We start from the raw sequence: 27,828 nt of genomic DNA on the forward strand, positions 1-27,828 counted from the left end.
GCAGAATTCTGCAAGTGACTCCCGTGTCCTGGGGGCTGAGATGTCAGAGGAATGGTCAGTGAAAGAGGGAATGATTTGATTCAACCCAAAACTTTTTTCCATTGTATCACTGGCCCCCCAAAACCTTAATACCCCCACAGCCCTGGTGGGAAAATATGATCAGAAGTTAAAGGTTGCCATCTAATGGTGAACATTCATAATACGGTCTTCATGTTTTTTCTTAAATTATCTTTTCTTACCTTTTTCCATGTACCTACAAGTCCTTTCTTTATAAGGCATTAGAGGAATGAGGCTGATGTTTTCTTCAAGTTTTACCTGGGGTGATGTCTGCTAGTTTATCAGTAACAAGATGTTGCAACTGAATGTGAAATTCCAGCAATTCACTTTAACTGAATTCTAATTTCTTAACGCTTTTTCTATGAATTCAGATATAGATGAGTGTTCCTTCGAAAGGACCTGTGATCACACCTGCATCAACTACCCTGGAAGCTTTGAATGTCTCTGCCATAAAGGCTACACCTTGTACGGACTGACGCACTGTGGAGGTTTGGAAACTGAATTTTGCTTACCCATTTGCTTGTTTGCTTTGTGAACTGTTTACTGAGTCACACATTTGTTAGCTGAAGATTGTAGAACTGAAGAAGATAAACCAATGAAGTTAAAATAAAGCTAAAGTAGCATGAGCTGGGTGTGACTGAAATGTCAGCATCTCAAATTTGCTGAAGCATTCCCAGGAGGCAGACATAAATAAAAATGTCCTTGCATCTTTTGCTGGTGGTACCTAGCAGCCTCAGTACAGATGAGGAGCCTGCAGCTGCAGCACTTGCAGCCACTGCTGCAGGAATGCAGCTGTTCTGCTGCAACCATTGCGAAGCAGCCTGCTGGCTGGGACTCATCGCGCTGCTCAGGGTAAGCGTCCTGACAGAGCTCACAAGTGCAGGGTACCTCCACAGGAGTGAGGTTAGTCACAGTTGTGTTTACAGAAGGAAGGCTTCAAGTGATGAGCAGCAAAGAGAATAGGAGGAGGATGTCAGTTTTACAAAATTTACGAATTTTGGCTCAGTTGGTGTTTGTCCTTACCAGACTGTGACATAAACTGCCTGTGAAACTGGTAACAGAAGGCTGTAGCGTACCTTGTTCACATCTTCTGTGGAGCTGCCTTAGCTCTTCAGCCTTTCTGGCATAACTGGAAAGAATTGGTGCAGTAATGTTTGGTTATCCAAGAGAGAGATATTTTTTAAGTGCCTCATAGGGCGGTATTACCACAATGACTAAATTAGAGGTTCAACTTCTACTTGATCAAGGCAGGAGAATTTCGGAGTACTCAAATTAAGTCCCAGTGTTTGCCAGGGATGTCACAGTACGAGACTGCCTGCCACCGACCTGGCTGACGCCCCCAGGTGTTGCTGCGGTCTCCTGCCTAAACGTTTAATAAGTGGGGTAGGTTTTGATCACGTTCAGAATGCTGGTCAAAGGAGAGCAAAGGGGTTTTAGGGGGGGATTTGTTGGGTGTATTAAGTCCAAATTATGTTTTTAACCAATCAGGTCAGCATCACACAAACAAAAGTGACAAGAGAAAACTATAATAAAACCCAAAAGCCGTGAATCTAAATTACTTGTTAGATAATACTGACACAAAAGAAGCTCTCCATGCTATTTTTAAATGTAAAACTAAATGGTTTTGTTCAGTTAAAAGATAGTTAATATATAATTATTTAATTATTCCAGTTATTCAAGGTACAAGCTAAGTAAAGCTTGCATCAAGCTATAAACAAAGCCCCAACTTTAAACCCACAAAATCCATGTATTCAGGCCAGGTTCTGATCTAGGTCAGACTTAGCCCAGCCAAAGTATGTTAGAGGAATTACTGAGAACAGTGTTGGACCTTAACGACTCTTAATTTGTGGAACAGACATCGTGGTATGTACCTCACCCTCTAGCTTCAGATTAGGACACTGGGCTGCAAAACTGATGCCTGGGGAGAACTGGCTCGAACTCAGACTATGTTCCTGCAGACCGTATGGATTCACGTGGTGCCAAGCACATGGCAGTTGGAGCTCAAGCCTGGGCTCAGCCTTGCTTTGGAAAGGGAGTTAGACACTCACCCTGTGAGCCTTGAAGGCCAGACCTCCCTTAAGATTGCATTAAGTGACAACTTTCCTTCCGCAGTTACATTTTGAGGCTTATCTTTAAGCCAGGGTATTAGTAATTCAGTGTATGTCATGTTGACTTGGTGTCATTCTAGCTTATATGTGCATATGTCAAATGGTACAACCTACATGCCTCAGGAAAGTCTATTACAGTAATGCTACCGTTTTAACAAGCAGGCAGGTAGCTGCATTCAAAGAGCAGAAACCATTTGTTGAGGGTAATGCAGTGCCTAAAATAATGAGGCTGTGGCTCATAATAATGTCTTTTAGGTTATGGCTAAACTAGTAAATTAGTTTCTAGCAGCAGTGCGCAACTGTTGGTTTGCTAGCGCCACTGACAGTTTTGGCCTATGCCATCTAGTGTTCCAAATGTGCCTGAGCATGATCCAGAGGAGTATTGTGGCAGCACAACTCCTGTTGAGCATGATGGATGAACATCCTTCCTGGTGGTGGGAGGAGCGGGATGAGAGATTGGCCATTTCCGCATAAGCATATAAATACTGATTGCACTGACTGAAAAGGTAATGCCTCATATTGGCTAAATACTTTTCCAATGGATCTAAAGTTGGAAGACTTTATGTGAAGTATCAGTGATAACATATCCATAAATTGCTTTGCCTTCTTGCAAGCTTTTACCTTTCGTTTTTGAGGAGCAGAAGACTAACAAACTACACTTCAGCTGCTAGGTTTCTATCAGACATAGAGTTTCCTCCTTCATCTGAATAATTTCTAAAAGCAAACTCTGTGAATCGCAATGGGAGATTTCTCTTCCTGTTACGCAAAAGTGATCTAATCTCACAGATGTTTATGCCTTTGACATTTTTCCATATAATGCAATATACATAATTGTCCAGATGCTGCAGAGTCGTTGTATGTTTTGTATCTTGTGAGTACTCCCAAGAATTTCATTGTAACTAGTCCTGGCAAGTAAATTGTATTGTATGCATAAATCCTTGAAACAGTAGGAGGTATACATGTGTCTAAGGACAAATAACACTCACTATGCACTAAAATTGTTTGATGTATTGCATGCATTTATACGTATTTATATAGACTTAAATAGAAAAGGTATAGTACAAATGTATACTTATGCACATAGTATCTTAATGCACAGTATACATGCGTACCTATGGTTAATACTCTTAACTTTAATTACATTTCAGATATTGATGAATGCAGCATCAGCAATGGTAGCTGCGACTATGGTTGTCTTAATACAATGGGGAGCTATGAGTGTGTCTGTCCACCAGGAAAGAAACTGCACTGGAATAAAAAGGACTGCGTTGGTAAGTGTGGGAGTCTGACTCAGGAATGACTGTGGTGACGCTCCTGTTCTCCAGGAGGTGGAAAAGCCCATGGTTTTGTCTGAGGGATGCTGCATTTGCACAACACAGATCCCCAAATTCATTTTATAAACTCACATAACACCTGATCTTATTGGGGGTCCGTGGGCAGGATATAACTGCAGGTGGATTAGAGAATGGGCAATATGTTGGATTTTGTGTTGATTTTTTTAAATTTTTCATAATTCCATTTACACAAATCTAAGTCTTATTATTTTATGTATTTTATAGTTTTATCCTATATGTCTCCATTGTCCATCTCTATGACCTCAGCTGTAACTTCATCTCCCGCTAAGGCTAATTTAAGTATTCAGGTTGATGTCTACAGTGACAACACCATACCCCAGTTTTCCAAGTTATCTCCAAAGGTATCCTGCTTAATATTAAGTGCTGACACTACCAGTGTTAGAACTATTAATTGCAATGAGCACAAATCCTGAGACCACTAGAATTATGGCATTGGCTGCTGGTTTCACTTACTTTGTGGCAGATCTGAATTTTCGTATCCTTTAAGTAAATGGCTTTTTTTTTCTGGGTTCTCATTTGAAGCACTGCAAACAGCCACAGCCACAGCCACTCGAAGTATTTTCTGTGAGATTTTAATTCTGTTTTCATGGTTTTAAGGGGACCGGCATCCCTTAGGTCTTTCATAGTCAAATTTAGGTTGTGGGGTTTTTGTTTCTGGGTTGTTGGGATTTTTTTGACCACAAATAACTTCTCATAAATACATTTGGGTCTAATGTCTAACACCTAACTGGGAGCGAGACAGAAGAATAAATGGGGGAACCTTACTTCAGGGAGTTTCTGCACATACTGAGGGAAAGCACTGTACTCTATAGTAGAGAGCACTGCGCTGGCCTCTTGGATGATTATGCAATTACAGCTTTTTTTCACTTACCTGGATACAGCAGTACAGAAAGCACTTCATAACCAAGGTGGGACAGGGTGGGAGGTGAGTGTCTCGGGTTGGGTTTCAGCTTTTGCCACTGACTTTCTTCCTAACCACAACTGAGTACCTCATTTTTCCCACTTACCTTGATGTATACTACCTTCACTGGTATATAGAGGACTAAGTACTATAGGAGTAAGAAATGGTTAACTCTGGATTTTTTAGTTATATACTAGGTTTCCCTTGCAATGTACCACTTAGGCCTCTGGAAAGGAGTTTGTAAATTTAACAGCAGGGACTAACATTTTTTGAGATCTGGTATATAGTTAGATCACAGAAGTTTTGTGCTGTATTCCCTCTCAGCCTCCTAAGTGTGCTGTTCCCATGATAAGAAGCTGTATTGAAAGTATTTTCCTAGTTGTAAATTTCTCTTCATTATTTGTAATACTCAGTTGGAAGATGAAAAATAGAAAACCCTTCTCTATTGATATACACTGTTTTATTTGATTAATTTAATGAGGCTTGAAATGAGTGTCATCTCCCTGCTGATCGCCTGCCTTTATTACCAACATTGTTTAGAGGAAACTGCATTATACATTGTTATAAAAGCACAATAAAAAGGAGGAGAATGATATCCAATGCTCCTGAATGGCATATGATTTGGAGACATTTGCAGTAACATAATCCTCTTTTGCTCAGTAAGGACACCGAGCTTCTGTTGTCTCCTAAGTCCAAAGAAATAATTTATTTAAAAACATCACCAAAGCAATATAAAAGGCCTTAGGAGGGAGGTAAGCGGACGACAATTGTTCCCATATTTGAGATGTGAACATCAGGTGTGTTTAAGGGACTTGTACACATTTATATTTAACAAGCAGTGAGGCCAGGAACACAAACTAGCTGGTAGGTCCTGGGACCCTTGCTCTGCACTCAAGCCAAGCCAGGCAGGGCTCATTCAACCCACCACACTTTAATTGCCCTATTTCATCCCAGTTTACTAGGTTTTTTCCAGACCCTGGTGGACCCAAACCAGTCTGGCTACTTCATACTGGACTTGGATGCTGCAGCTCTGATCTCCCCCTTACTTTGATGTGGTTCAGTGGTGAGCTGAGGGGTAGGAAAAATGACATTTGCAGTAGTGCAGTCAGCCGTGAGCAAAACAAGAGTCAGCCAAGTCCATCTTGTAAGGTGAGCAAGTTTAGGAGAAGGACCAAAGAACAGTCAGAGAAAAAAAATCTGTACCTGAACAGGTGTTTTTACAGAGCTGAAGCAAGAACTGCTCTACAGACACCTGGTTTAGATTTAACCAGCTGATGCAGTGTGAAATACCTGCTTGAAGTGGTGCCCAGCTGCACTTGGCCAACAGTCAGTGCAGAGATTAAATCCCAGGGGGAAGGAGGGAAGCCATGAGGCTGCCTCAGTGCAGGTAGCGATGGCCCCTGCTGCCTGCAGCCAAGAGTGAACCTCATTGTTTGTGTGCAGAAAGATGTAAACACTTCAATCTCAAAAAATGTCCAATTAAAACAAATGGACATAAGTAAATAAGTGGCGTACCGTCATCTTAGAGTGAAGTACAGAGATTGGTCCAACAATTCATAACAACTTATAGTTGTTCATAACAACATATAGTTTCAGTTAAAACACAGTGAGATCTGCAGGATAGTCGGTCTTCATCCTGCCATGAAGCCAAGAGGAGAAGCTGGATATTTCCATCACATGAGCTGCAATATTTCTTACTTATGCAGTGTTACGCTAATCAAGTTCTATATAAACAGTTTCTAAATAAGTTCTACAAGGAGTATACCAAATAGTTCAATAAGCTAGGGCAGTCTGTATCTCCTAACACCAAAGTGAAGGATAGAAGGGATCCTATCTAGATCTAGAGTTTAGGTCTAAAAATGTGAAGGAGTTTCATTTTCAAGTCCAAGCTCAAGATCCAGATGTTCTCTCTCTAATATGCTCTTATTTCAGCAATGTCTGAGCCTGTGATTTTGCTTTGTCGCCATTTACACTTTTCCTCACCACTGTGTGCAAGTGGATGTACTGGTTAATGTACTGGGTTCTGGGTTGAGCAGTGTCTGATTTGTTTTCATTTCTCTCTTTTTTTTTTCCTCCTCAGAGATGGTGAAATGTCTCCCGAATGCAAAACCAGCTCCCAAGGCTCAGCTAGTGTGTAGTAAGACAGGAGGCATAGAGACTTGCTTCCTGTCATGCCCATACAATACTCTTTTTGTTCCAGGTTTGTACAAAGTATTTGTCCTTCTGAGTCTGGAATGTGACTTGATTAATTTTTTTTTTCTGCTAATGTATTCATAATTTTGCATTCAGTCTTTTCTTATGGACAACTCTAAATGATCAAAACCATCGTTATAAATTAAATTGGGCCAGACCTGCACATCACTAAATACAAGAAGAGCTGATTGTCAGTTACATTAGAGGTGTGGCCCGTCGTAGTTTAATTTGAGGTGTTGTTGGTGGGGTGGAGAAATTCTAACAAAAACCTGAGACACACATCTACCTTAACAAGGTGGTCCAAAAGAAAAAAAAATAGTATATTGAATTGCTATGTCAAAAGTGTGGGAAAAAAACGAACAGCTGATTTCAGTGAATTCCTGCTAATTTTTAGGAACATGTTTTTCAATATTAGTAGAGTCACCTGTGCTCAGCCAAGAACCGGCTTAAAATGATGGATGCAGCAGCATGGCCTGAAATACTCTGTAATTGTGTGATTGAGCAGGACTAGAAACGAGTCCCAAAGAGGACGGTTCCCCTGAGTGAGCACAATGTGAGGCAGGGGCAGGAGGGGAGGAGTGGGACCTGCTGGGCAATTTAGTGCTGTGGCTGCCACGGCACATAATCCAGCTCCCACACCAGCCAGGACAGCATAAAACATCCATCAGCTCAGCCAGTGGAGTAAAAGATAACCTAGCAACAGCTTTAAACCTGTCTTACTGTCTCATACCAAACGGATACAACTAACTCTGTCTCAGGAGGCTGTATAGAAAAAACATCTCTCTGCATACAGTGCTGGCAGTTGCTGGTTTTTCATAAATTTTGTTGATAATAATTCAGCTGACTCATTTATAGAAACTCCAGCATTGTTGTTTATAGAAACTCCCTGTTTTTCTTATAATTTGCTACAGGTAATTTTCATATGCACCAGTTTTGCGGGGCAGGTGGGGCAAGGGGGTTGCTGGGTTTTTTTAGTTCTGGTTCTGACACAGGATTATTTTCCACCAGAGTGTCTACTTTTCATGTTAGTTCTGGCATTTGTTTCAGTAGAGCTGTTCACACTTTATTTTCAGTTTAGCAGAGATTGCTGGAACCATGTATTTATCTAATTTACATGCACCAATGTACAGTTTTATCTGTGCAGTATGTAAACCTTGTTATGGTTCTAAGTATGCTATTTTTGTTTCTGCCAATAAATTCTGCCAGAGTCTGAAGCTAAAATTATTACTAAAGTAGATGGTTTATTTTTTAAATTAGAGAGATGATCAGAGCACAAGGACTCTGCCATGGACAAGCACAAAATATCATGGAATTGTTTTGAGCTAACCTCATGCCAAATTGTTTATAACATGTAACATTTCAGTGCTGGAAGAAACAAAACTTTTAGTCAACACTGTGAAACAGTAGCCTTTGGCAAACTACTTCAGCCATTTAAAATCCATGTTCAGCACTTAAAATGTCTCCTTATTTAGCAGTATTAATAAGTTTGTTCAAGCACCGAACATTAATGCTGGTGGTTATGAGCGGAGCAGATGCTTTGTGAGGCTGTTGGGCATGTGCTGACCCTGCGCTCTGCCCCACAGATTCAGAGAACAGCTACACGCTGAGCTGTGGCGTTCCCATCCAGCAAGGCAAGGCCCAGCAGAAACGCAACGCGACCCTGCCCAGCTGCACAGGTAGGTGCCCTCCTGCTCGCCGGGCCGTGACATGACATCTAGGAGTTGGTGATGACATCCCCAAGACCATTTGGGAGCCGCAAGACACGCTGCTCTCGGGTTACGTGAGGCCAGAATCAAGGTAGCTTGTATTTCATGATGCACACGCTCGCTTTTCTGCAGCCTCTCCTTGACGTCTGGAGCATGCTTAATTGCACTTCAGCCCAGCACTGGTAGGTCAGTACAGGAGTGGTGGAGGTTTGACATATATTTCGTAAGGACAAATACTTAGAATTGTTTACTTTCCATAGTCCAGAGAGGCAATATCAAGCATATAAAAATGGCATTTCTTCCCAGACTTGGAAGTGAGCTGGAGGGGCCCCTCAGTAGCAGAAGGGTACAGTGGGTCCCAGCCTTCACCCGCCACATCCTTCCATAGGAGCACAGATCCTCCTACTGGGGATTCCCAATGAAAAGATTATGAGACTTTCATAAGCACATGCTGTGTTTCGTTCATCTTGTTCTCAGAAATGGTTGGATTATTTTTGCAGAGACATCTTAAAGCTGATAGTCAGCATTAAAAGTTCAGGTCAAAATGGTTGAAGTCTGGCAAAATTAGAAGCAGCTGTAACAGCATCCAGCAGTGGGAAGCATCAGCCCACTTTGCGTATCATTACCTGCTGTACTTCTCTCCAATTTGCCAGTTCTCTAACCACATATTTCTTACATATTTGGAATGCATTAGGAGGTGCAATGCTGTGGAGTGAGGTAGCACGGCAGCAGATGCGTCTGCCAGTGGCACAGGGGCAGGCTACCTCTGTAGTCCTGGCTCAGCAAGGCCCTCCCAAGGAAGGAGGGACCCACATTGTGGCACTTACTTGTGACCACCCTCCACCTGCTCCGGGTCCCATGGTCAGCCCCCAGCAGCTGGCAAGTGATGAGCCAGGCCTAGCCTTATCCACCATGGATTTTGTGGGGAAGTCAGCCAGCAGCTACATTTTCTAAGCAGTGCATGGCTGTATAACAGCCTTTAAAGTCACAGGCATAACTGGCTTGGATTGAAAGCTGAAGAATAAATCTTGCAAGTCATGGATTGCAGTCAAATAAAGAAGTTTCCTTTGGATGGTTTTCAACTGCCAACAGCATAGCTCCACTAAATTAATCTTATTCCTGGTTGGCATTAGCAAGGGCAGAACTACAGCCAAGTAACATGGGAAGTCACAGACACAGAGTCAGAAAAAACAAAAGGTAGGATTTAACCTTTTTCATAGTAAGAGACAAATTCACCCAAATTCCACCACGATGTGCAGGCCTGCTGGAGGGAAAGTGCATGTGCAGAGTGTGTGCAATACCAGCAAATTCAGTGATCCTTATAGGCTTAAAAGTGCTTATGTACAAAAATGAACCTGTGGCAATGGTTCATCTTGTGTGAGGTGTGTAACTCTTGGGCTGTCTCTTTTCTGTGTCGCAAGAAGACTTGGAGTCTGTTTTGAAAAATAAGTTTTAGATTTCATTTCATCTGTGTCCCAAATGACAGCTTTTTACTTTACATCAACAGATTCATTAGCCCCTCCAATCAAGCAGAAAGCTCGTTTTAAAATTAAAGATGCAAAGTGCCATTTACGGCCTCGCAGCAAGGAAAAAACAAAAGATTCTGGGAAGCAAGCTGGTTTAGGTATGTGCTTTCTTCTAACATGTAAACAGCATTCTATTTTTTTGTTTGTTTACTTGCTTATTTGCATATTTTATTTTCATAGTGCCCTGGGTTTGGATCTAACAGTGCTGAAATGTCACCAGTTGCTTTGAGAATTCTTTGTTCAAAAGTACATGAGTTTGGAATTAAGCTGATCCTTTTGCTGGCATTGGTAATGATAGAAATATCCCAACACAAAAAGCTATGACCAATGCAAAGCTATATGAAACAATGTCAATTTGGTTTGGTTTAGTTTCCCCAAATGAAATTTTAAAACTGATACATATTTAACAGATCTTCATGACATTTATTTCTTGTCTTCCATCTCCTTGGTATCACGACAGGGACAATTAAAGAGTGTTTGTGTGTTATTGTTATGCAATTCTACAGCTTAAAATATTTGAAGTTCATTTAACTAAAAATTTGCCATATTTTAATACATAGTATTGATATAATTGCAACAGCTCATATTGTTGCTTAAAGCAATTTAGCAGGTTACAGCAAACATCTGCTGTTGATACATCTTCTGTTGTGAATCTGTGTTACCACCACTTTTACTAGTGCGTAAGGAGTCATAGATGAGCTCTGAACAGAGAAGAGTAAAAATAGCTGTCCTAAAAAATTGATAATGGTTTAAAGATTTTACTTCTAAAATTTGAACTAATTTTTTATCATTACCCTGCAAGCTAGACATTTATCTCTCTAATTTCCTAAGTATTGGCTTTAAACAAGTCTCAGTTGTCAAGATGCTTACCTTGTCCTTATATATCGTCTCCTGCTTTTTTAATAAGAAGTGATTATCAGACTAACTTTTAAAGTCACAGAAGTTGAAACTTTTTTTGGTCCATACGGTCACTGTGGGAATATATTTCTTGGATGCATTTCCTTGTCCTTTGCTTGCTTTGCTTCACGTGTGTTACGTCATCTGAAATTCTGGGTCTAACAGTAAGGCTACACGTAAGTGACGAAGGCATTCAGTTCCTCTGCCTTGTGATAGGACAAGAGGAAGTGGCCTCAAGTTGCACCAGGGAAGGGTCAGTTTGGATATTAGGAAGAATTTCTTCATGGAAAGGGTTGTCAGGCACTGGAACAGGCTGCCCAGGGAAGTGGTGGAGTCACCATCCCTGGGGGTGTTTAAAAGGCATTTAGATGTGGCACTTTGGGACATGGTTTAGTGGCAGACTTGGTAGTGTTAGGTTAACAGCTGGACTCGATTATCTTAAGGGTTGTTTTCAGCCTAAATGATTCTACAATTTCCCCTCAGATAAAGCTTTCCAATGTATTTTCATAACCTCACAATCAAAGGCTTTTAAAACTTTTGATATTGGATGGTTGTCATTGCTGAAAGAGTACCAGCTGGTAGTTTCTAGAGGCCCAGGCCTGCCACTCTTAGGAATTTATGAAAATTTGCTCTCTTGCTTTGTTTAGCCATCAAATGACTGTATTTAATATTGCTAATCTTAACTAATTTCTGCAAAGAGCTTGCTAATCCTTATGCAGAAAAGAGACGGGCAATTATAGGCATTAGAGGTACCACTGTGCAGCTGAGCACCACCACACTGTATTTTTGCCTCCTGCATTCACTAGCAAAATGAGCAAACCCAAAATTGCACAGAGAAGGAGGTGTCTAACAACACATGTGAAATGTTATAATGCCTGTCACTGCATTCATGATAACCCAGCTGAGATATCGCTTATTAGCCTGTCACTTGCTGCTTTGCTACTTGATTTCTTTTCTGTGTTGCTTCTCTTATGCAAAGGAGGTCAATTCCCTTGTACAGACAACTGCCAAGTGACGTTCGTGAATCTCAAGTGTGATTCGTCCAAGAAAAAACGCCGAGGCCGCAAGTCACCATCAAAAGAAGTGTCCCATATCACCGCAGAGTTTGAAGTGGAGATGAAGTCAGAAGAAGTCTCAGGTTTGTGGAAGATCTGTCTGTGGAGATAAATCAGAATTCAGTTCCTCAGAGTGTTGTTAGAATCTCTTTGATGCTGTTTCATCAAGCTGCCATGCAAACCTTTTAGCATAAGCCTCATTCAACAGCCTTGCCAAACTCAGAGTTTCAGAGGTTTAATTGAAAGGAGTCAGGAATGAAATTAAGCCAGAAGAACATAGATTGAACCAGCAGCAAAATTCCTTCAAAGCCTCGAGTTAAGTCATGTGCTTCAATTTAGTCTGATTTCTTTAAACAGCACAAGTACTAATTGATGCACAGTGAGTATAAGGATTAGGTAGAAGTTCTGCAACTATGACGATAAAAATATCCTCCTAAATGTAAGTTGCTGAAACTTCAGTCTGAGAATCAAACATTTTTATTAATGGTTTCATAACAAGCCTCAGGAAGAAAGAGAATTGCTTCAAGTTATTAATGAGATGCAATATTATGCTATAAAATCCAGCCAAAGAAAACGTGGGCTGAATTCTATAAACATGTCAGTCCTCGAAGGCAGGTTTCTTAACCCTGAGGAATACCTCAGTAGCCAAGTGATTCAGACAGTAATTGTGCCAGGTAGCACCTGTCTTTGTGTCACTTGGCTATTTTGGTCAGGGAAGTGGGAATTATTCCTAATCAACTCAGTAAAGCATGGGCAGAGAAAATTCAGCAACCTTAGTAGTGGTAGACTGAATGCATATCTGGAAGTACCACACAGTGCTCTGCTCATGCACTCAGTATAACCAGATTTCTTAATGCTGGAGTTAAGATATCAGTGCCCAGTCTGCACTTATTACAGGCTGTGAAACTCAGTTTGATGGACCTCAGTGTACTGTCTTAGCCCTTTAAAAGGCCTGATTTTGAATATAGTGAGCTGCTTCTACAATTTATATGGAGAAGGCAGTGAAGCAAACAGAGGTGTCGTAGTGTAATGCAAGCTAAGCTTTTTGTGAAGCACCTCTTTTTAAACATGAATCTCAATTGCTTCTAGTTTTCTTATCATTTCCCATCTAGACACCTGTAACATTGACTGTGTTCGGAAAAGGATGGAGCAGAAGCTGCAAACTGCAATCAAAACATTGAGGAAATCTATTAATAAACAGCAATTTTACATTCAGTTTTCTGGGACAGAATATGAAGTGGCTCAGAAGCCAGCTAAAGCTACTGAAGGGCATGAAGCGTGCAGTACAGGGCAAGTGCTGCAGGAGGGAAAATGCGGTAAGTCCCAACAACTCTATTCAGCTATATGCCCCGAAACAAAGAATTCAAAATGTACTTGTCCCTAGTGAGCTGGGCAGCAAATCTATGAAATAACAGAAGATTTAGATCAATATTATGCAGCATGTGTGCATGGACCACTGGCAGTTTGTAAGACTTTAAAGGGAGTTCATTGAATGATTGCAAGAAAACAAAAGCAGTATATATATGCATACATTCTCATGCTGTCAGCTGGTATGTATCAAGGCCTGCCACAAGGCAATGTTGGCAATTAGTTCCCAGTTGCTCCCAGCATCTTAAGAAAACATAATTACAATTCTGTAAAACAACAAAATGGTGTTTGCCTAGATGCTGTGTGTTCAGTTTCATATAACCTGTCTTATTCTCCTTGTCACCAAATAATCCATGACCCATGGATATATTTATATTTAACACTCAAGACATCCAATAAAAAAAGAAAAAAAATATAGAATTCTATTTTAACTTTATGTAAAATACCAAATTTCTTTAAGCCTTTTCCGAGGTTATCAGGCTTTACTGGGGGCAACGTGCTAATCCAAACCTATTACTGGCAGCTTTCAGCACTGCAAGCTTTCTAATCATTTAGAGTCAACTTTTCGAAGTCAGCGTATCTATTTTTCCAGCATCTTTTGGACGCCATGTGATTTACAAGCAAGAAGAAATAGCGAAGTGCAGACCTGATAGCTGCCCCTAATGAGTTGGTTCAGAGTCTGTTTTTATCATACAGGAACAGTGATTTAGAAACAGTATTGAAAGATGGTTGCTATTAGTGTCTAGAATCCCATGCATTTTAACTATATATATCCAGCAGAGAAAAACATTTAATGCAGTTACATGCTTTGTTGCAGCAAGAAAAGCATGTGGATTCGTATCCGTACTTAAAATGCTTTCCGGTTGGGGTATTTGAGTGCCAAGAAACATAATACACAGGATACATTGCCCTCAGAGAAATCTCTAAAACTGATCTCAGGCAACAGACTTTTTGCAGTTGTGTTCCATAAAACCAACGCATAAATGCATCTAGTGTAAAATAAAACCTCACATCACTTTCCATACGTTATGCACCACTGTCTTAATTAAACTGCAAAACACTGCATCAGCTTTATTAACAATGTATGTCTGGTAGGCACTTCAGTGCAGTACAGTGCCATTTAATGGCTTAAACAGTAAAAGAAGGACTTCACCCTGATGTAAATTGACGTAGACCACAAGGGAGATTGGCCTGTTTACATCAGGTGAGGATCCTGGACTAACATATGCAAAACATACGCCACTGTAATACTGGGGCCAAAGAGATACATCGTTTCTAAACGTTTGATATAAAGGCAAATGCTGTGATCAAAATGAAAGTCCTTATGTAGATTCCCCTTTTCTTTTCTCAGTTACCTGCAGCACGGGCACCTTTTATAGCGGAGAGCATAATCAGTGCGTTCCTTGCTCACCGGGAACATACCAAGACACAGAAGGTCAACTTACCTGTGAGCCTTGCCCAAGTAACGATGGACAGGGAGTAGCAGGCGCCCGGAACGTGTCAGAATGTGGAGGCAAGTTTAATTTCATGATAAAAGGATTAGGTGTTGCCACACAGCCTGTGAGGCATGGAGGCTAAAAGAGGGGAGAGCCTTCCACACTTCTGTTTTGTAAAGGTAACAGAAGAAATCTCTGTGCACTTACAAGCAATACACAAAATGTTTTGGCTTGTTCCATCCACTGACATTGCCGACAAGAAGATGAGACCTGCTGCAGCAATGTGAGTTATGGTATGGAAATGAGCAAGTGAAGCAAAACACTTCGCTTCAAGTCAGGTATGGAATCTGGACATACCTCGACTTGTAAGGACTTGTCAGGTATATTGTAAGCCAAAGGGATGGATTACTTTCGACTGGTATTGGTGAGTCTAATGAACTTGCTGATTTAATGTTTTGTATGGGATGCAGTTTACCTGGCCTAATGGGCAGCAGTCATCATTTTGAGATAGTTATGCTGCAGGAATCTGTAACCTGGACTCAGGGCTAATGACTACAAGTTTCAACGCTGCTTGAATTCACTGTAGTGAATTGGCAAGTGATGTGGCATCTCTGACTCAGCTTCACAATACATGAATTAGATGATAATTATGATAATACCTGATTTCAGAAGAGTGCTCTGAAGTTCTTTGTTTATTCTTCTACTGTAACTTGATCAAGGTTTTAAGACACAACTGCTAATTATTTTATTTACCTTATTTTATAAGTAAAATCTAGTTTATAGCAGATACATTATTTGACTTTGAAAGAAATGTTGTATCTGCTACACAAGTTCTAACTTCAAAACTCATCCATGTGATGTACATTAATGCTTTCTTCACAGATATCTAGAGAGAGCACACAATGAATGACGCTTAAGAAATTGTCGCCTTTTCCCTGTCCACTGAATAAAAAAATAATTCTAGTGTCTCCAGTCCAAATGTACAGTAGATTTTGCTGATTTACTGTATGAAGGAACTATCACAGAAAAATCCTTGAGATGCTTGTGCATCTTTGTTATGTTGACTTGTATTTAGCCAAAATCCAACAAGAATAGATAATTTTTTAAAATCTCAGTTTATAAAGGTTGAATTTAGTGTACTGACCTAAGCAGCACAACAACTAGGGGAAAAAGACTGTTTTGTTTCAGGGCTTACATATGCATTTTTGTTCTGCACGACAACAAAGAGAAACCCTTCTGATTATTTTTGTAGAGTGTATCTGCCTTAAAATGTTTGTTGTCAGATCACAACAGTCTGTTTTTCTGCTCAACTCTCCCCTTTCCTCTTTCTCCGGAAGTGGAAAGAGGGAATATGCTTTGGACTTTGTAAACCTCCCTGACAAAGATTTTGTCAAAATGCCTCCATAAGATGTGTCAGCATGTGTGATGAAACAGTGTGTTCTGATGAACACAGATTTTGTTAGAAATGCACTCACCACCTGTAATCAATAGTATTTTCACATCATATCTTCTGGAGCAGTAATGCCTGTGTAGTAACAAATAAGCTATGACAGAAATCCTCACCCTGACAGGTGAGACACATACAACGAGCTTTTAAGTGCCTGTTGCATAGATCTCTCTATGTTGTAGCTGCAAGCAAATAAGATGTTGCGATACTGAAGTTGCATGCGATCCATGCAGGTACAAGGCCAAGACACAATTAGGAAACCAAGTTGTTTGGGGCATTTCTCAGGGAAATCACCTCAGATTAATTTTGTTGGCAATTTCAATGCAGAAGTCAAGAAGGGAGCAAGTTAGTTTATCCTTACATACTGGTAAGGACTGAGACATATTACTGCTGCAAGCATCAGTTATTTAGCAGTATTAACACCCAACTGTACCTCTTCTTTAAAAGGATGTCTGTAAGCCACACTTCACAAGTACATAATTTTTCACACTAAAATCCAGATCCAAAACCCACTCTTCATGAACTGCCTTAATGTTAAAGTCCAGCGACCAATTGGACCAGACCAGGTGGGTCAGTTTTGCTACAAAAACAATATCAGAATTGTCTTCAAATTAGTAACGGTCATACTATTTCTCAGAGGTCTGTGTCACAACAGCCAGCTTGTACAGACATATTCCAGCTAGCTGGGATGTTAGCAAAACTAAATCCCAGAGATCCTGATCCCACAGCTGTCCATAGGGGTTTGACTTTCGTGGGGACAGAACTTGAACTTTGCTTGTGCTCAGGATCTCTGGTTTATCCTGAGCACCACGTATCTAAGATGCTGGAGGCCCCCAGTATTTCCAGGCAAGTCTCAGGGTTCTTAAGAGATCTCAGCCCCACCTAGAGCTCTCAAAACTTTCAGGTTTTCGAGCCAGTTGCTCCTGCCTGCTGTTCAGTTCTCAAGGAAGCTAAATTACAAAGTATTGGGATTAGGAAACCTCAGGGCACACATAACATCTCCAAGTGCTGGTCTCCTAGGCTGGAGTGGTGTGAAGACACACATTAACATCATAATCTCGAATAACCTGACATCCTGATTCTCAGGCACGTTGTCAATGAGTAAAGTATTCAAGCTAGCAAGAACCAAGCCAAACGAACACCTATCAGAAACTGCCTGGAGAGCAAGTTTTGAAACTATCTGGTGTCTGTCAGTAGACTCATTCACAAAGTGCTTTGCTTTACACAAATCACCCTTTTCTGGCAGAAGCGCTTCTGACAAGCACGAGTTGTCACAGCTACCTGGAAAGCTGCTGGTGTCAGCTATTCTCACAGACAGGGTGGTGGACTGGTCCCATCCAGTCTGGTAAATCGCATGACCTGCTGTTTCCATACCTATGATGTAAAAAAATTTAAAAAAATTACTTCCTCCATAGATTTGGTGTGAATGTTCATTTTTTCCTACAAAAGGCTTTGAAATTCTCAGATTAAAGACTTGGTGAAAGTATAAAGTATTCAAACAACATCTTAATAGAGCCCTTGCAATAAAAGGAAAAGAAAAAGAAGAAACATAGATAGCAAAGAGCTTATTAAGAAACCAGATGTATTTACTGTTGATGTTTTAGGAAGCTAAGAAGCAGTTACAGGAACAATACAAAATCAGCAGGTAAGATAAGAATTTGATCTTCAGCTGTCTTGCTGTATTGTGTTTAAGTTAAAGGAAGCATTGCTAAGTACTAAGTACTTTGTCCAGAAAAGTCGGCTCACTAATACAGATGATCATTTTCCATTTCTAGGGCAGTGTTCTCCAGGGCACTATTCTTCAGATGGCTTTAAACCTTGTAGAGTCTGTCCTTTTGGTACATACCAGCCTGAACCAGGAAGGACCCTCTGCTTTCCATGTGGTGGTGGGCTTGTGACCAAGTATGAAGGTGCTGTTTCCTTTCAAGACTGCGAAACTAAAGGTGAATTTAAAACCTTTCCACAATTCCTGTTCCTGCTGCTTACCCTTTTGTTTATAATCTTCACTGCCAAGGGGCTTTGAAAGACTCCAAAACAAATGTAGTCACTGCATGTAGAAACACGGTGTGTGATTAGATTAAATTAAATTAAATGGTGAGGAAATCTGTAACCTAGGAACGATCTCCCAAGGTTGTGGAGACTGAACAGGCTTTACTTTTCTTTTGGAATTTACCACAAGCAGGTAGAGAGTCAGCGCTGCAAGTGGTAAGTGAATCAGCCCCACTGCATGGCAAGAAATAAGACAAACTTACATTAGACAGTGCTTTAGCCTTCAAGTCCTATATATTTTTATTCACCAAATTAAAAAAACTAAACACTACAGAAATTATACAAAGTTAAGGATTTATTATTAATGGACTAGGCAGAAGCTCTAAGTGTGCAACACATTGCACGGTCTATAATGTCAATTTCCAGTGCAAATGCTGAAGAAGGAATCTGCCAAAATCCATTTTGGTTTAGTTACTGGCCCTGCCAAACAGACATGAATGGAAACCTCTTTCCTGCCATTGGAAAAGGCATTTTTATTGTTGAGGCAGATGTGCATCAGCTTCCACTTACTACAGACTCATTGGAAACCACTATTAAATGCAGTGAGAGATATATGTAGCACATGTTGCTAGTTCATAAGGGTTTAGCTCTAGTCTTTGGAACATAATTCTAGTTAGAAGGTCCTTTGTCATGGGAAATATGGGAAGTTGGGGTCTTTTTTACCTTTTATGGCCTAATGAATACATTGCAGAACAGGGATCATGAGGTATGTCCAGGGTAGAGGAAAGTTCTGCACCTAAGATTGCTACTTTCTGAAGATAATACACCTCATACCTTACAGTTCATTGTTCTCCTGGACACTACTACAACTCTACAACACACAGATGTATTCGATGCCCTGTGGGAACATACCAGCCTGAGTTTGGTCAAAACTACTGCATCACCTGCCCTGGGAACACAAGTACAGATTTTGATGGCTCCACTAATGTCACACACTGCAAAAGTAAGTTGCACTTATATTAGTTGTGAGGTGAAGCATATCCCTCCATGCATCAGTAGAGCACAATATCTTCTATCAGAGTAACTGCCATTTTCTAATAATTATAAAATACTAGGAGATATGGTTATGCATACCATTGCCAGGTGATCACTCATGACAGTGAAATCTTCTCATAGGCTTTTTTTGCAGTATTCAGCCCACTATCTTCAATTACCAATTTAAATATCCCCAAGGATTCCAGTGCCATTTTATTTTATCTTTATCAACAACTGATTATTTTATGCAAGCATTTTTTTTCATCCCTACCATGCTAATTTAAAAGAACATCTCTGTAATAATTAGGTAATGTCATCTAAAGTAACTATTCATGTGCAAGTCTATTGGAAGTTTTTATTCTGATTATGTGCCATGTATCTCCGAAGCCCTTCATCACTTCTAGTATAATTTGAACAAATTAGATACTTGTAAGGAATTTGAAGGAGTTTTATGATTTATCTATAAAAGAAAACCATGCTTGTCCCTTTGCTGTTTTAGATACTCCCTGTTTTCAAACCATTTTCTGATCTTGCATATTTTTTGAGCAAAATATTTAAACATATATCTAGTTTAATGTGAGTGAGTAGACCTGGAGATATCAAGCTTAAATAACTTACTGAATCGAGCTTCTGTGGCAAATTCAATAGGAGTTTTGAAAGCTCAGAAAGTAGAACCTGATCTGTCAGTGGACATTCTTTATTTCACTTAATCTAAGATAAAGCAAGGCAGATCTGTAATCAAGATAAGGTTGGCTATTAGGATCATCACACCCATTCAGCTAAATCCACTTAAAAACCAAATGGAGTTAAACCAGAATATCTTCTGCATGTCAGCATTGTCTTAGCAGTAACCACTGTGCGAATACCTCCAAAATGGGATCAAGTTTACTTACCAGTGTTCATTTCTTAATCAAATGATAAAGCAGCCTGAATGAAGCATTGAATCAGTTTATACACTGTAGATTAAGGTTTTTAAAATCAGTTGGGTCAGCCCTGCGGATCAAGTATTCCTCTAAAGGCTTTCCATGCTAAACAAAGAGGCAGCTGGAAGAGAATGTATGCATTTCTAAAGCCACAAGGAGGAGTTTAGACTTGCTCTTGACAGATCTAGAAGAACACCTCATATTAGCTAATCAGCTAACACAGATGCTAATTTATGTTTCTCCACAGACCAGCACTGTGGAGGAGAACTTGGGGATTATACCGGTTACATTGAATCGCCCAACTATCCTGGAGACTACCCCGCTAACGTTGAATGCATTTGGAATATAAATCCACCCCCAAAGAGGAGAATACTCATCGTAGTACCTGAGATATTTCTCCCAATTGAAGATGAATGCGGTGATGTTTTAGTAATGAGAAAAAGTGGTAAGTTGTCAGACGTGTTATATAAATATTTATTGCAAACTGACTGAGTGGAAAGTTCATGTTGAAGGTATGACTGTCTTCATCTATCCAGTGTTTCTAAACGGATTCCTGAATGAACTGGCATAAGCAAGTTAAAACAGAACACTGTATCAATAACAATTAACAGAGTGATATTAACTATTCAGGTGTCTTGGCTGAATCACAAAGCAGTTAATGGGCTTCTGTCTGGCCCAGTTTTCACATGGGATAAATTGCTGCCACTCTAGGAGTCAACAAAGTTATGTTAAGTTATATTGGGAGAGCTGTCTCCTATCACCTGTTCAAACTGTTGTCTCTACTTATCCTTTTCATGTATATATATATGCTGCAGTTTTCCTAAATCTGTGCAGTGACATGAGCTGGTACACCCAACACCCTCAAGAAATCCAAAGCTTTCCCAGTTTTTTATGGAGTGGGGCTTGTGTTGTGTCTTTAATTATGAAGTTAATTCAACAGCATCTGAAGTTAAGACACCAATGAGGTGCACTCCTTCTGCATTTCTACATAGGCATCCAGCTTCTGGTGATCTGTTGCTAAATTTCCTAGAAGCACCAAACCTGAAAGGCAATTGTTTAAATGGAGCTTTATTTAAAACAGCATATTTTACCTGCTAAAACAGTGTATTTTATTTGCTAAAACAATTTTCACAACTTTTTATCCTTGAGGGATTGTGTTGACATCTCTGTGTATCAGATTAGTACATGGAGAAACATCACCGTAGATGGAATGAAATTATATCTGTCCAGATCAGTTATTTAAAAGCAAACCACTTACTGCAGCAAAACCAATCAGTCATCCTCCTAATCCCAAACTGTGGTTCCAACAGTGAGTAAAGGCAGGCACATCAGGGAAAAGTTTGACTTTCACTTCAGTACCCATAACAGTACCAAAACAACAACAACACTGGAAAATGAGGGCAGTTTTTCAGATATGTGATTTTTGATCTTCGTATGTTTGGCATCGTAAGAGTAGATCTTCCAAGGATTTATCATAGTTCCTGTAAGGTCAGCTGCTAACATTACCAATCGCAGTTGCAGAGTCACATTTAGATCCACTTTCTGCACTTCAGGAGTCCAAATCCCATTCAATTCAAAAGGTCTCTTTTTGCTAACATTGTTGGAAGTTGAATCAGCCCTAGCAAGTACAGATTTTAGGTTACCTTTGTTATTTTCCCTAATTAACCTGTGCCTATGGGGTGTTTGTTTTGTTTTGTTTTAACTAGGTAAGAAGCTATATTTTCCTTTTGTTTGAAATTCATTTCACCTTAGAGGAGCCTCACAATACATGCATAATGATTTGAAGCCAACCTATACCCTCCATCTGTTATTTATGTTAGGGGCAAATGGGGGGGTCTTTCTGGTTCCCAGCTATCAGCTTTATTTCAGTATAGATAAATGACATTTTCTTTTCAAACCTATAACCAGGTATTTTGTGCTGGGAGGTGCTGGTCTATTGATCCCAGAAAGAAAGGGCACTTAGACTCTGTAAGGTATCATTTAAAATGTTATCTATTAGAGGTATCATTGTAAGGACAGAATAGTATAGATAATCCTACATCCCTTTAGATGGTGGGAACCACAGGCATCAAACAGGCCTCTGATCCACACACAGCATGCTGGGCAGACTGTCCACAGAAGAGATTTTGCCCTTTCAGTTATTCAAGCTATTACAGGCTTTTCTTACAAGGAAACAACTCTATTTATCATTTCTACTGTCAAACAGAAACAATGTTCTCATGAGAACTTCTTGCTGCACTTTTAGATAAAGGCAAGGACAGGCAGTAGCACAATCAGCGGTACCAAGTGGGACCTGCCTGCAAGTTTCTCTCATGACAGAGAGCAGGCCAAGGTTATCCTGCAGTTGTGGGGTTTGTGCCACACAACACAGGCCCGGAGGGCACACTGGACATACAGCCCAGCACAGGCCTGGCTGTACCCAGGTGGTTAACTGTTCTGTGGTTCCCTAACCCCTTGGTGCACGATGATCTTCTGGTCAGAACCATGACACCAGGCTCTTACATTCTGATAAGTGGTTTATTGCTCTCAGCTGAACTCCCCAAAGTGAGTGTCGTACAAGCTGGTTACTGCATTTACCTGGGGAACAGCTGATTTGTTTTTTACCTGTCTGGGCCCAGCATATGGGAACCCTGCAATTCAATGCTAGACTTGTACACAAAATAAGTAATATTGATAGCAATTTTATATAAAGAACATTTATTTACTTAACCTTCTTTCTAGCTTCTCCTACCTCAATTACTACATATGAAACATGTCAGACTTACGAGAGACCTATTGCATTTACCTCAAGATCAAGGAAGCTCTGGATTCAGTTCAAGTCAAATGAAGGAAACAGTGGCAAAGGATTTCAGGTCCCATACGTGACTTACGATGGTGAGAAAGGGATTGTTTTCCATCTGTGTGTTATATCTGAATTCTAGAAAATCATCCTTTAGAATCTCTTTTATGTTGATGACAGGGAGAGAAGAATGAGGAAAAACTTGATGTAGTTCAACTTTTAGTTCATTTAATTACTTTAAAACCGGTTGCAAAGACTTTGAAATAATGCCTAATTTTATTCTTATTACTTTTTCTAATACTTTAAGGATGGGCAGCAAGTTACACAGAATTCTTTAAACTTAATCCTTATCCCACTGTATTCAGTGTGACTCCTTTTAATTGGCATTTATCCCATGCATAATGAGAATAACATTGGCTGTCGTGCACTTTAGGAAACCTCTTCATCAAGTCCTACTGGTAACCCACAAAAATTTGAAAAGTATAAATTAATAAAGTCCGAAGTCTAGAAGAAAAAAACAATGATGCAAAAGAAATATTTTTTCAGTAACCACTTTCATAAATCCACATTTTAAACCAGTCTGGCTTGTCATATAAATTACGCTTTAAACTGTATATTTTGGACATTGAGATTATTTCCGTTTTAACAAAACTAAGGCTTTTCTGTGATACCTTTGGCAGCTGTTAGCCCATCTCTCTTCCAAACACGAGTGCAATTTTGTGAATGATGAGAAAATCTGTATTAAGCTGGTGATTCAAGAATCAAAATGAGAGCTGTTCTCAGAGCAGAATACAAGGATCCGTTCCTAACTGTGCTGCTGTGTAACCTCTCACAGTCATTTCTTATCCCTGGCCAGCTTTCTTCATCTCTAAAATGCACAGAATAAAGCATTATTATCTGGAGGGAGTGGTTTTCTGTGGATAAATTAGTATTTGTAAGGATAATTCAAAATTACCAGGCTAAAGCAGTACAGAATGTTAACGTGATTAGACTACAGTGTCTTGAGTTACACTGAATAATAAACTGAATGCTACATTTCTCCACTCTGTCTTGAGGAGGAGTTCTGGGTATTATCCATCCAAAGGATGTCACAGTCACTCAACTGATCTTTATTTTTCAGAGGATTACCAACAACTAATAGAAGACATTGTTCGAGATGGACGGTTATATGCATCAGAAAACCATCAAGAAATCCTAAAGGTAAGAAAGTTCTGCTTTATCTGAGGCTAACTAAGAATTCCTTTTGCTAAATATTTTCCTGAGATAGTTCTCATTACTCTGATAAGGTCATAATATTTAAACCTCAAGTGTGACCCCAAATTAAATTCTCTGTCTTCTGAGGTTTATGCTGGTATTTGGAGCAGCACAAAATCAGTAGCTCAGCTGGGTTGAGCACATGTGTACATCTTTGCTGAATCAGGAACTGAATGAAATGTACGCTAATGTGATTTTATGTTAGAAAAATTAGTCAAGGAAGAATGAAAAACCTATTGTTTGAAGAGCCTTCTTCAGCCTCCGTCTGGCATGTGTTTAAATGAGTCATTAAGTTAGAATTTCCTGTGCATTAAAAAATGTGTTTACTTAAAGCACTGTTCTGCCTCAACAAGACATAACCATAATGTAGCATTGTAAGCCGCCTATGAAACAGTTTTCCAAGGGCACAAGCAACACATTGGAGGGAATTGGGGAAGAAGGCTGCTGGGCTGCCACCTGTAACAACTAACTGCTTAAACCTGAAAAGAACAAAAAAAAAGACTGCTCAGAAGGCAAAATTCAGCCTTGTAAATGTACGGCTTGGAAGGACAGGAGCTGATGAACAGCCAGTTCCCTGGCCAGCCCTGCCCCCGCCCTGCCAGTGTTCTCTCACTAGAGCTTTGAGTCTGCTCAGGTCCCAGCCACAGTGTATACATCAGGCACAGGCTCAGTTGAGGCCCTGAATCAAGGCTTTACCAGGGTACAAGAGAAGGTCCTTAAAGAGCTCAGCATCACAGAAGAGCAGCCTTCTCTCTTCTTCGTGGAGGGAAGGCCCTGGACAGCAGCGTGAAACAGGCAGTTTGCAATTCTAATGCCCACCTTCTGCAGCTGGTTTGTGTTAACCCAGCATCTGCACTCTCAGTTCAGGACCTTCCAAGAATATTAACTGCGAAAAAACATCCGGCATGATAGAAAGATTCATCAGTATAAAAATCTACAGCAACATGGAGTAGTTTCCTTACACTGATTTACCCAAGTAAAGTTTTGCATGTTGTTCATTAATTTTGACGCTAAATCCAAACCGTATATTTATCCAATATGTATGTTGTCTCCCATAGGACAAGAAACTGATTAAAGCTCTCTTTGATGTACTGGCACATCCACAAAACTATTTCAAGTACACAGCACAAGAGTCAAAAGAGATGTTTCCAAGATCATTTATCAAGCTACTGCGATCAAAAGTTTCCAGATTTCTACGACCATACAAATAGTCTAGTGGTATTCAGTTTTGGGTTACTTTGCATTCCTGTCAAATATTGTCTTTCCTCCATAGTAGAAACATTTGCTAATTTGAAGGCTCTTTTTTGCAGTCTTTGTTTTCAATTGTATATTGAAGAATACCTATAATGTTTTATTAATATAACCATTAAAAGCCAATGTTCTGAATGGGATTTTTACTACAAAAAAATGTGTGCATCCTCGAGTGCATCTAGTTGAAGATCCAAATTTGTGTCTGCACTAGTGTATCTTCACTTTCCATTTGAAATTACATTATGTGAAAAATATTCTTTCTAGCTTTTTTACTTTTCATCAACAATAACGTTCATCGAGGCAAAGAAGGAATCTATTCAAATCTGATGAAACTACCTGCAGATAAGTTCTGTTGTAGAAAGAAGTATGTAGTATAAATAATATTTGGATTTTGAATTGCACTTGAAGTTTATATTTGAATCTTTAGAAGAAAACAAAACAATCTAAATTTTGTTATTTCTTATTTGTGGGTTAGTGGAAGTTCTGTCCAAGTAGAAATCAAAAGGGGAAAAAAAAAAGAAGAAAGAAAGAAAAAAAAAAAGAAACAGATGTATAATTTTGTTCTATGAATTACTTAAGACTGAGTCCCATGCTCTAATGTCCGAGTGTTTTTATCTGTCCTCTTCTAAACTTCTTCAGAGGTTTGCCACTGTCAATTACTCCGTTGAAATTAGCTCTGGATTTCTATATACCAGTTGGTCCCTTTGAAGGCATTTACAATAGGATAGGTGAGAAATGAACAACAACAACAGTAGTAGTCTTGTTTTTCTTTCTGTTAATAGAGCATCTAAGTAAGTACAATATATAAATATATAAATATATACTTCTATTTGTGGGTACATTAGTAATGTTATCTTTAGTAACTGTAAATATTATTCATGCTTAAATCTTTACTCCCACACACCCTATTTACTCATATCTATTTGTAACTTTGCTTAGATGATTAAATGACTTCTCCAAGTGCTTGTCACTTCCATTTACACCAAACCGAAGCCTTTTGGAGTTTTATACTACTAGATAATGGTTTACTCTGGGACAATCTCTTTCAACATACCTTATTCCAGGAAAATGAACATCAGTTAAGATGCAACTGCTGTCCAGTAAAGGGTCAGCTCTTGCCTTTTCCTTAGGCACCCCTCACATGCAGACCGAGTTACCCCTGAGGATGACACACATGGGAGGAGCTCACCAAGGAGGAATTCATGTTGGAGCTGCCAGCTCTAAAATGCTGGGAACACATCTGTGTCACAGGCCCAGACTCTAAGGAGGGTGAGGGGGTGAAGAGGACCCAGTTTTACGGATGAGTTGGAGGCCAGGCCCTTCAGTCTTTAGAGACCTGGCACTGCCTTTTGTCACAAATTTGCAGCTGCAGTGCCCATCAACCACGGGGACTGTATGGCCTGCAGGAGAGCGTTAGCCGTGCGGTCAGGCCTTCCTTACAGAATGACAGGTACTGGTGGGTTTAGATGAGGTAAATCCTGTGTTTCCTGCTGTTTCCTGGCACAGGAGCTAATTTCAATGAGAGAGGAGCTAATTTGATTATTATTTCAGCCTCCTTCCTTTTAAGTCCCTTCCTCTTGTATATCATTTTCCCTTTTGATCCTACAAGTCATGCCAACATTGTTTCACAAAAAGACAAACATACAGTTTTGCTTCACTGCATTTTATCTACCCTGTCATTTAGCAAACCCTTGGACACTCTCAAGGACATACATCAAAGGTGGTTATGGTTAACTTCTTACACTTCATTTTGACTTTGAGCAAGTAATGTTAAAATTTACAAGATCGTTTTCTGTTGGCTACTAGTGGTTGAATATGCTGTTTCTTAGGGACACCTTAAGTATTCTGTTGAATTTTTCTACTTGGCCACCTTGTAGTTTTGCTTGCTTGCGTTACTTTCTGTTGAAGAGCCTAATTTTTATCTTTCTGTGCCTGAACAGTGTTAACGTAGGGTTTAACAACTCAACTTTTTCACTCACAGATCTTAGGTCTTTGATGAGCTTTCTCTTTAGCATATATGTATATATATTAACCCTCCTTTCAAAATGTAACATAAAAGTCCTCTTTTGAAGGCTGCTAAACCTGACCTTTTGTGAGGATGTTGAAACTACTTTTACTAAATATTCATTCTGGGCTACTAAAGGTGGACATTCGAAGGAGAACATCTCGTCAGTCCTAGATTCAGTGCATGCCTGGAACGAAAAAAATTACAGGTTTTTATTCCCTTAACAGGAGTTATTTGTAGGGGAAAAAAAATCTTAAAAAAAAAAAAATCTTTTTAGGTACTCAATTATTTATGAGCATTTAGGTAAAAAGCCACTTCAGCTAAACAGTATTTAAAAGTCTGATAGGTTATCTGGAATGATTAGAATGGGTCAGGATTGCAGCCATTCTACTGAAAGATATGAAGGAAAATATCTGAAAGATATAGAAAAAAATAACTTCTTTATTTGCTGTGATCTTCAGCATTTCAAACTTCAGTAAGTGAACTTTGGAACCTGATGCTATGCAGTGAATTTAGTGAAATACATGCTAAAATTTGTGCTTT

The 27,828-nt window shown here is 39.7% G+C and overlaps 1 protein-coding gene and 1 long non-coding RNA gene across 3 annotated transcripts in view; one reads left to right on the plus strand and one right to left on the minus strand.

Annotated features, from left to right (window-relative positions):
• Positions 1 to 26,412, plus strand: part of SCUBE1 (signal peptide, CUB domain and EGF like domain containing 1) — a 205,805-nt gene extending 179,393 nt beyond the window's left edge. The window contains exons 10-23 of the mRNA XM_082051669.1: positions 429 to 545; positions 3,314 to 3,436; positions 6,502 to 6,621; positions 8,198 to 8,290; positions 9,828 to 9,944; positions 11,723 to 11,881; positions 12,911 to 13,114; positions 14,518 to 14,679; positions 17,825 to 17,992; positions 18,880 to 19,041; positions 20,244 to 20,441; positions 22,718 to 22,870; positions 23,896 to 23,975; positions 25,088 to 26,412. Coding sequence (XP_081907795.1) covers positions 429 to 545; positions 3,314 to 3,436; positions 6,502 to 6,621; positions 8,198 to 8,290; positions 9,828 to 9,944; positions 11,723 to 11,881; positions 12,911 to 13,114; positions 14,518 to 14,679; positions 17,825 to 17,992; positions 18,880 to 19,041; positions 20,244 to 20,441; positions 22,718 to 22,870; positions 23,896 to 23,975; positions 25,088 to 25,240 — 2,009 coding nt within the window. The 3' untranslated portion in view covers positions 25,241 to 26,412. The remainder of the gene's footprint in view (positions 1 to 428; positions 546 to 3,313; positions 3,437 to 6,501; positions 6,622 to 8,197; positions 8,291 to 9,827; positions 9,945 to 11,722; positions 11,882 to 12,910; positions 13,115 to 14,517; positions 14,680 to 17,824; positions 17,993 to 18,879; positions 19,042 to 20,243; positions 20,442 to 22,717; positions 22,871 to 23,895; positions 23,976 to 25,087) is intronic.
• On the minus strand, positions 10,848 to 17,425 carry LOC309439295. 2 transcript variants are annotated; one of them, XR_014183955.1, is made up of 3 exons: positions 17,331 to 17,425; positions 13,330 to 13,409; positions 10,848 to 11,898 (listed from the first exon to the last, which is right to left on the minus strand). It is a non-coding gene; the product is annotated as an uncharacterized lncRNA (long non-coding RNA). The 2 variants fall into 2 exon arrangements; XR_014183956.1 differs by having other exon boundaries at positions 13,330 to 13,432; positions 17,331 to 17,365.
• Positions 26,413 to 27,828: the final 1,416 nt, after the last annotated feature.

The sequence above is a fragment of the Streptopelia decaocto genome (genome assembly GCF_964273445.1).
Source record: "Streptopelia decaocto genome assembly, chromosome: 1".
Taxonomy (NCBI): Eukaryota; Metazoa; Chordata; class Aves; order Columbiformes; family Columbidae; genus Streptopelia; species Streptopelia decaocto.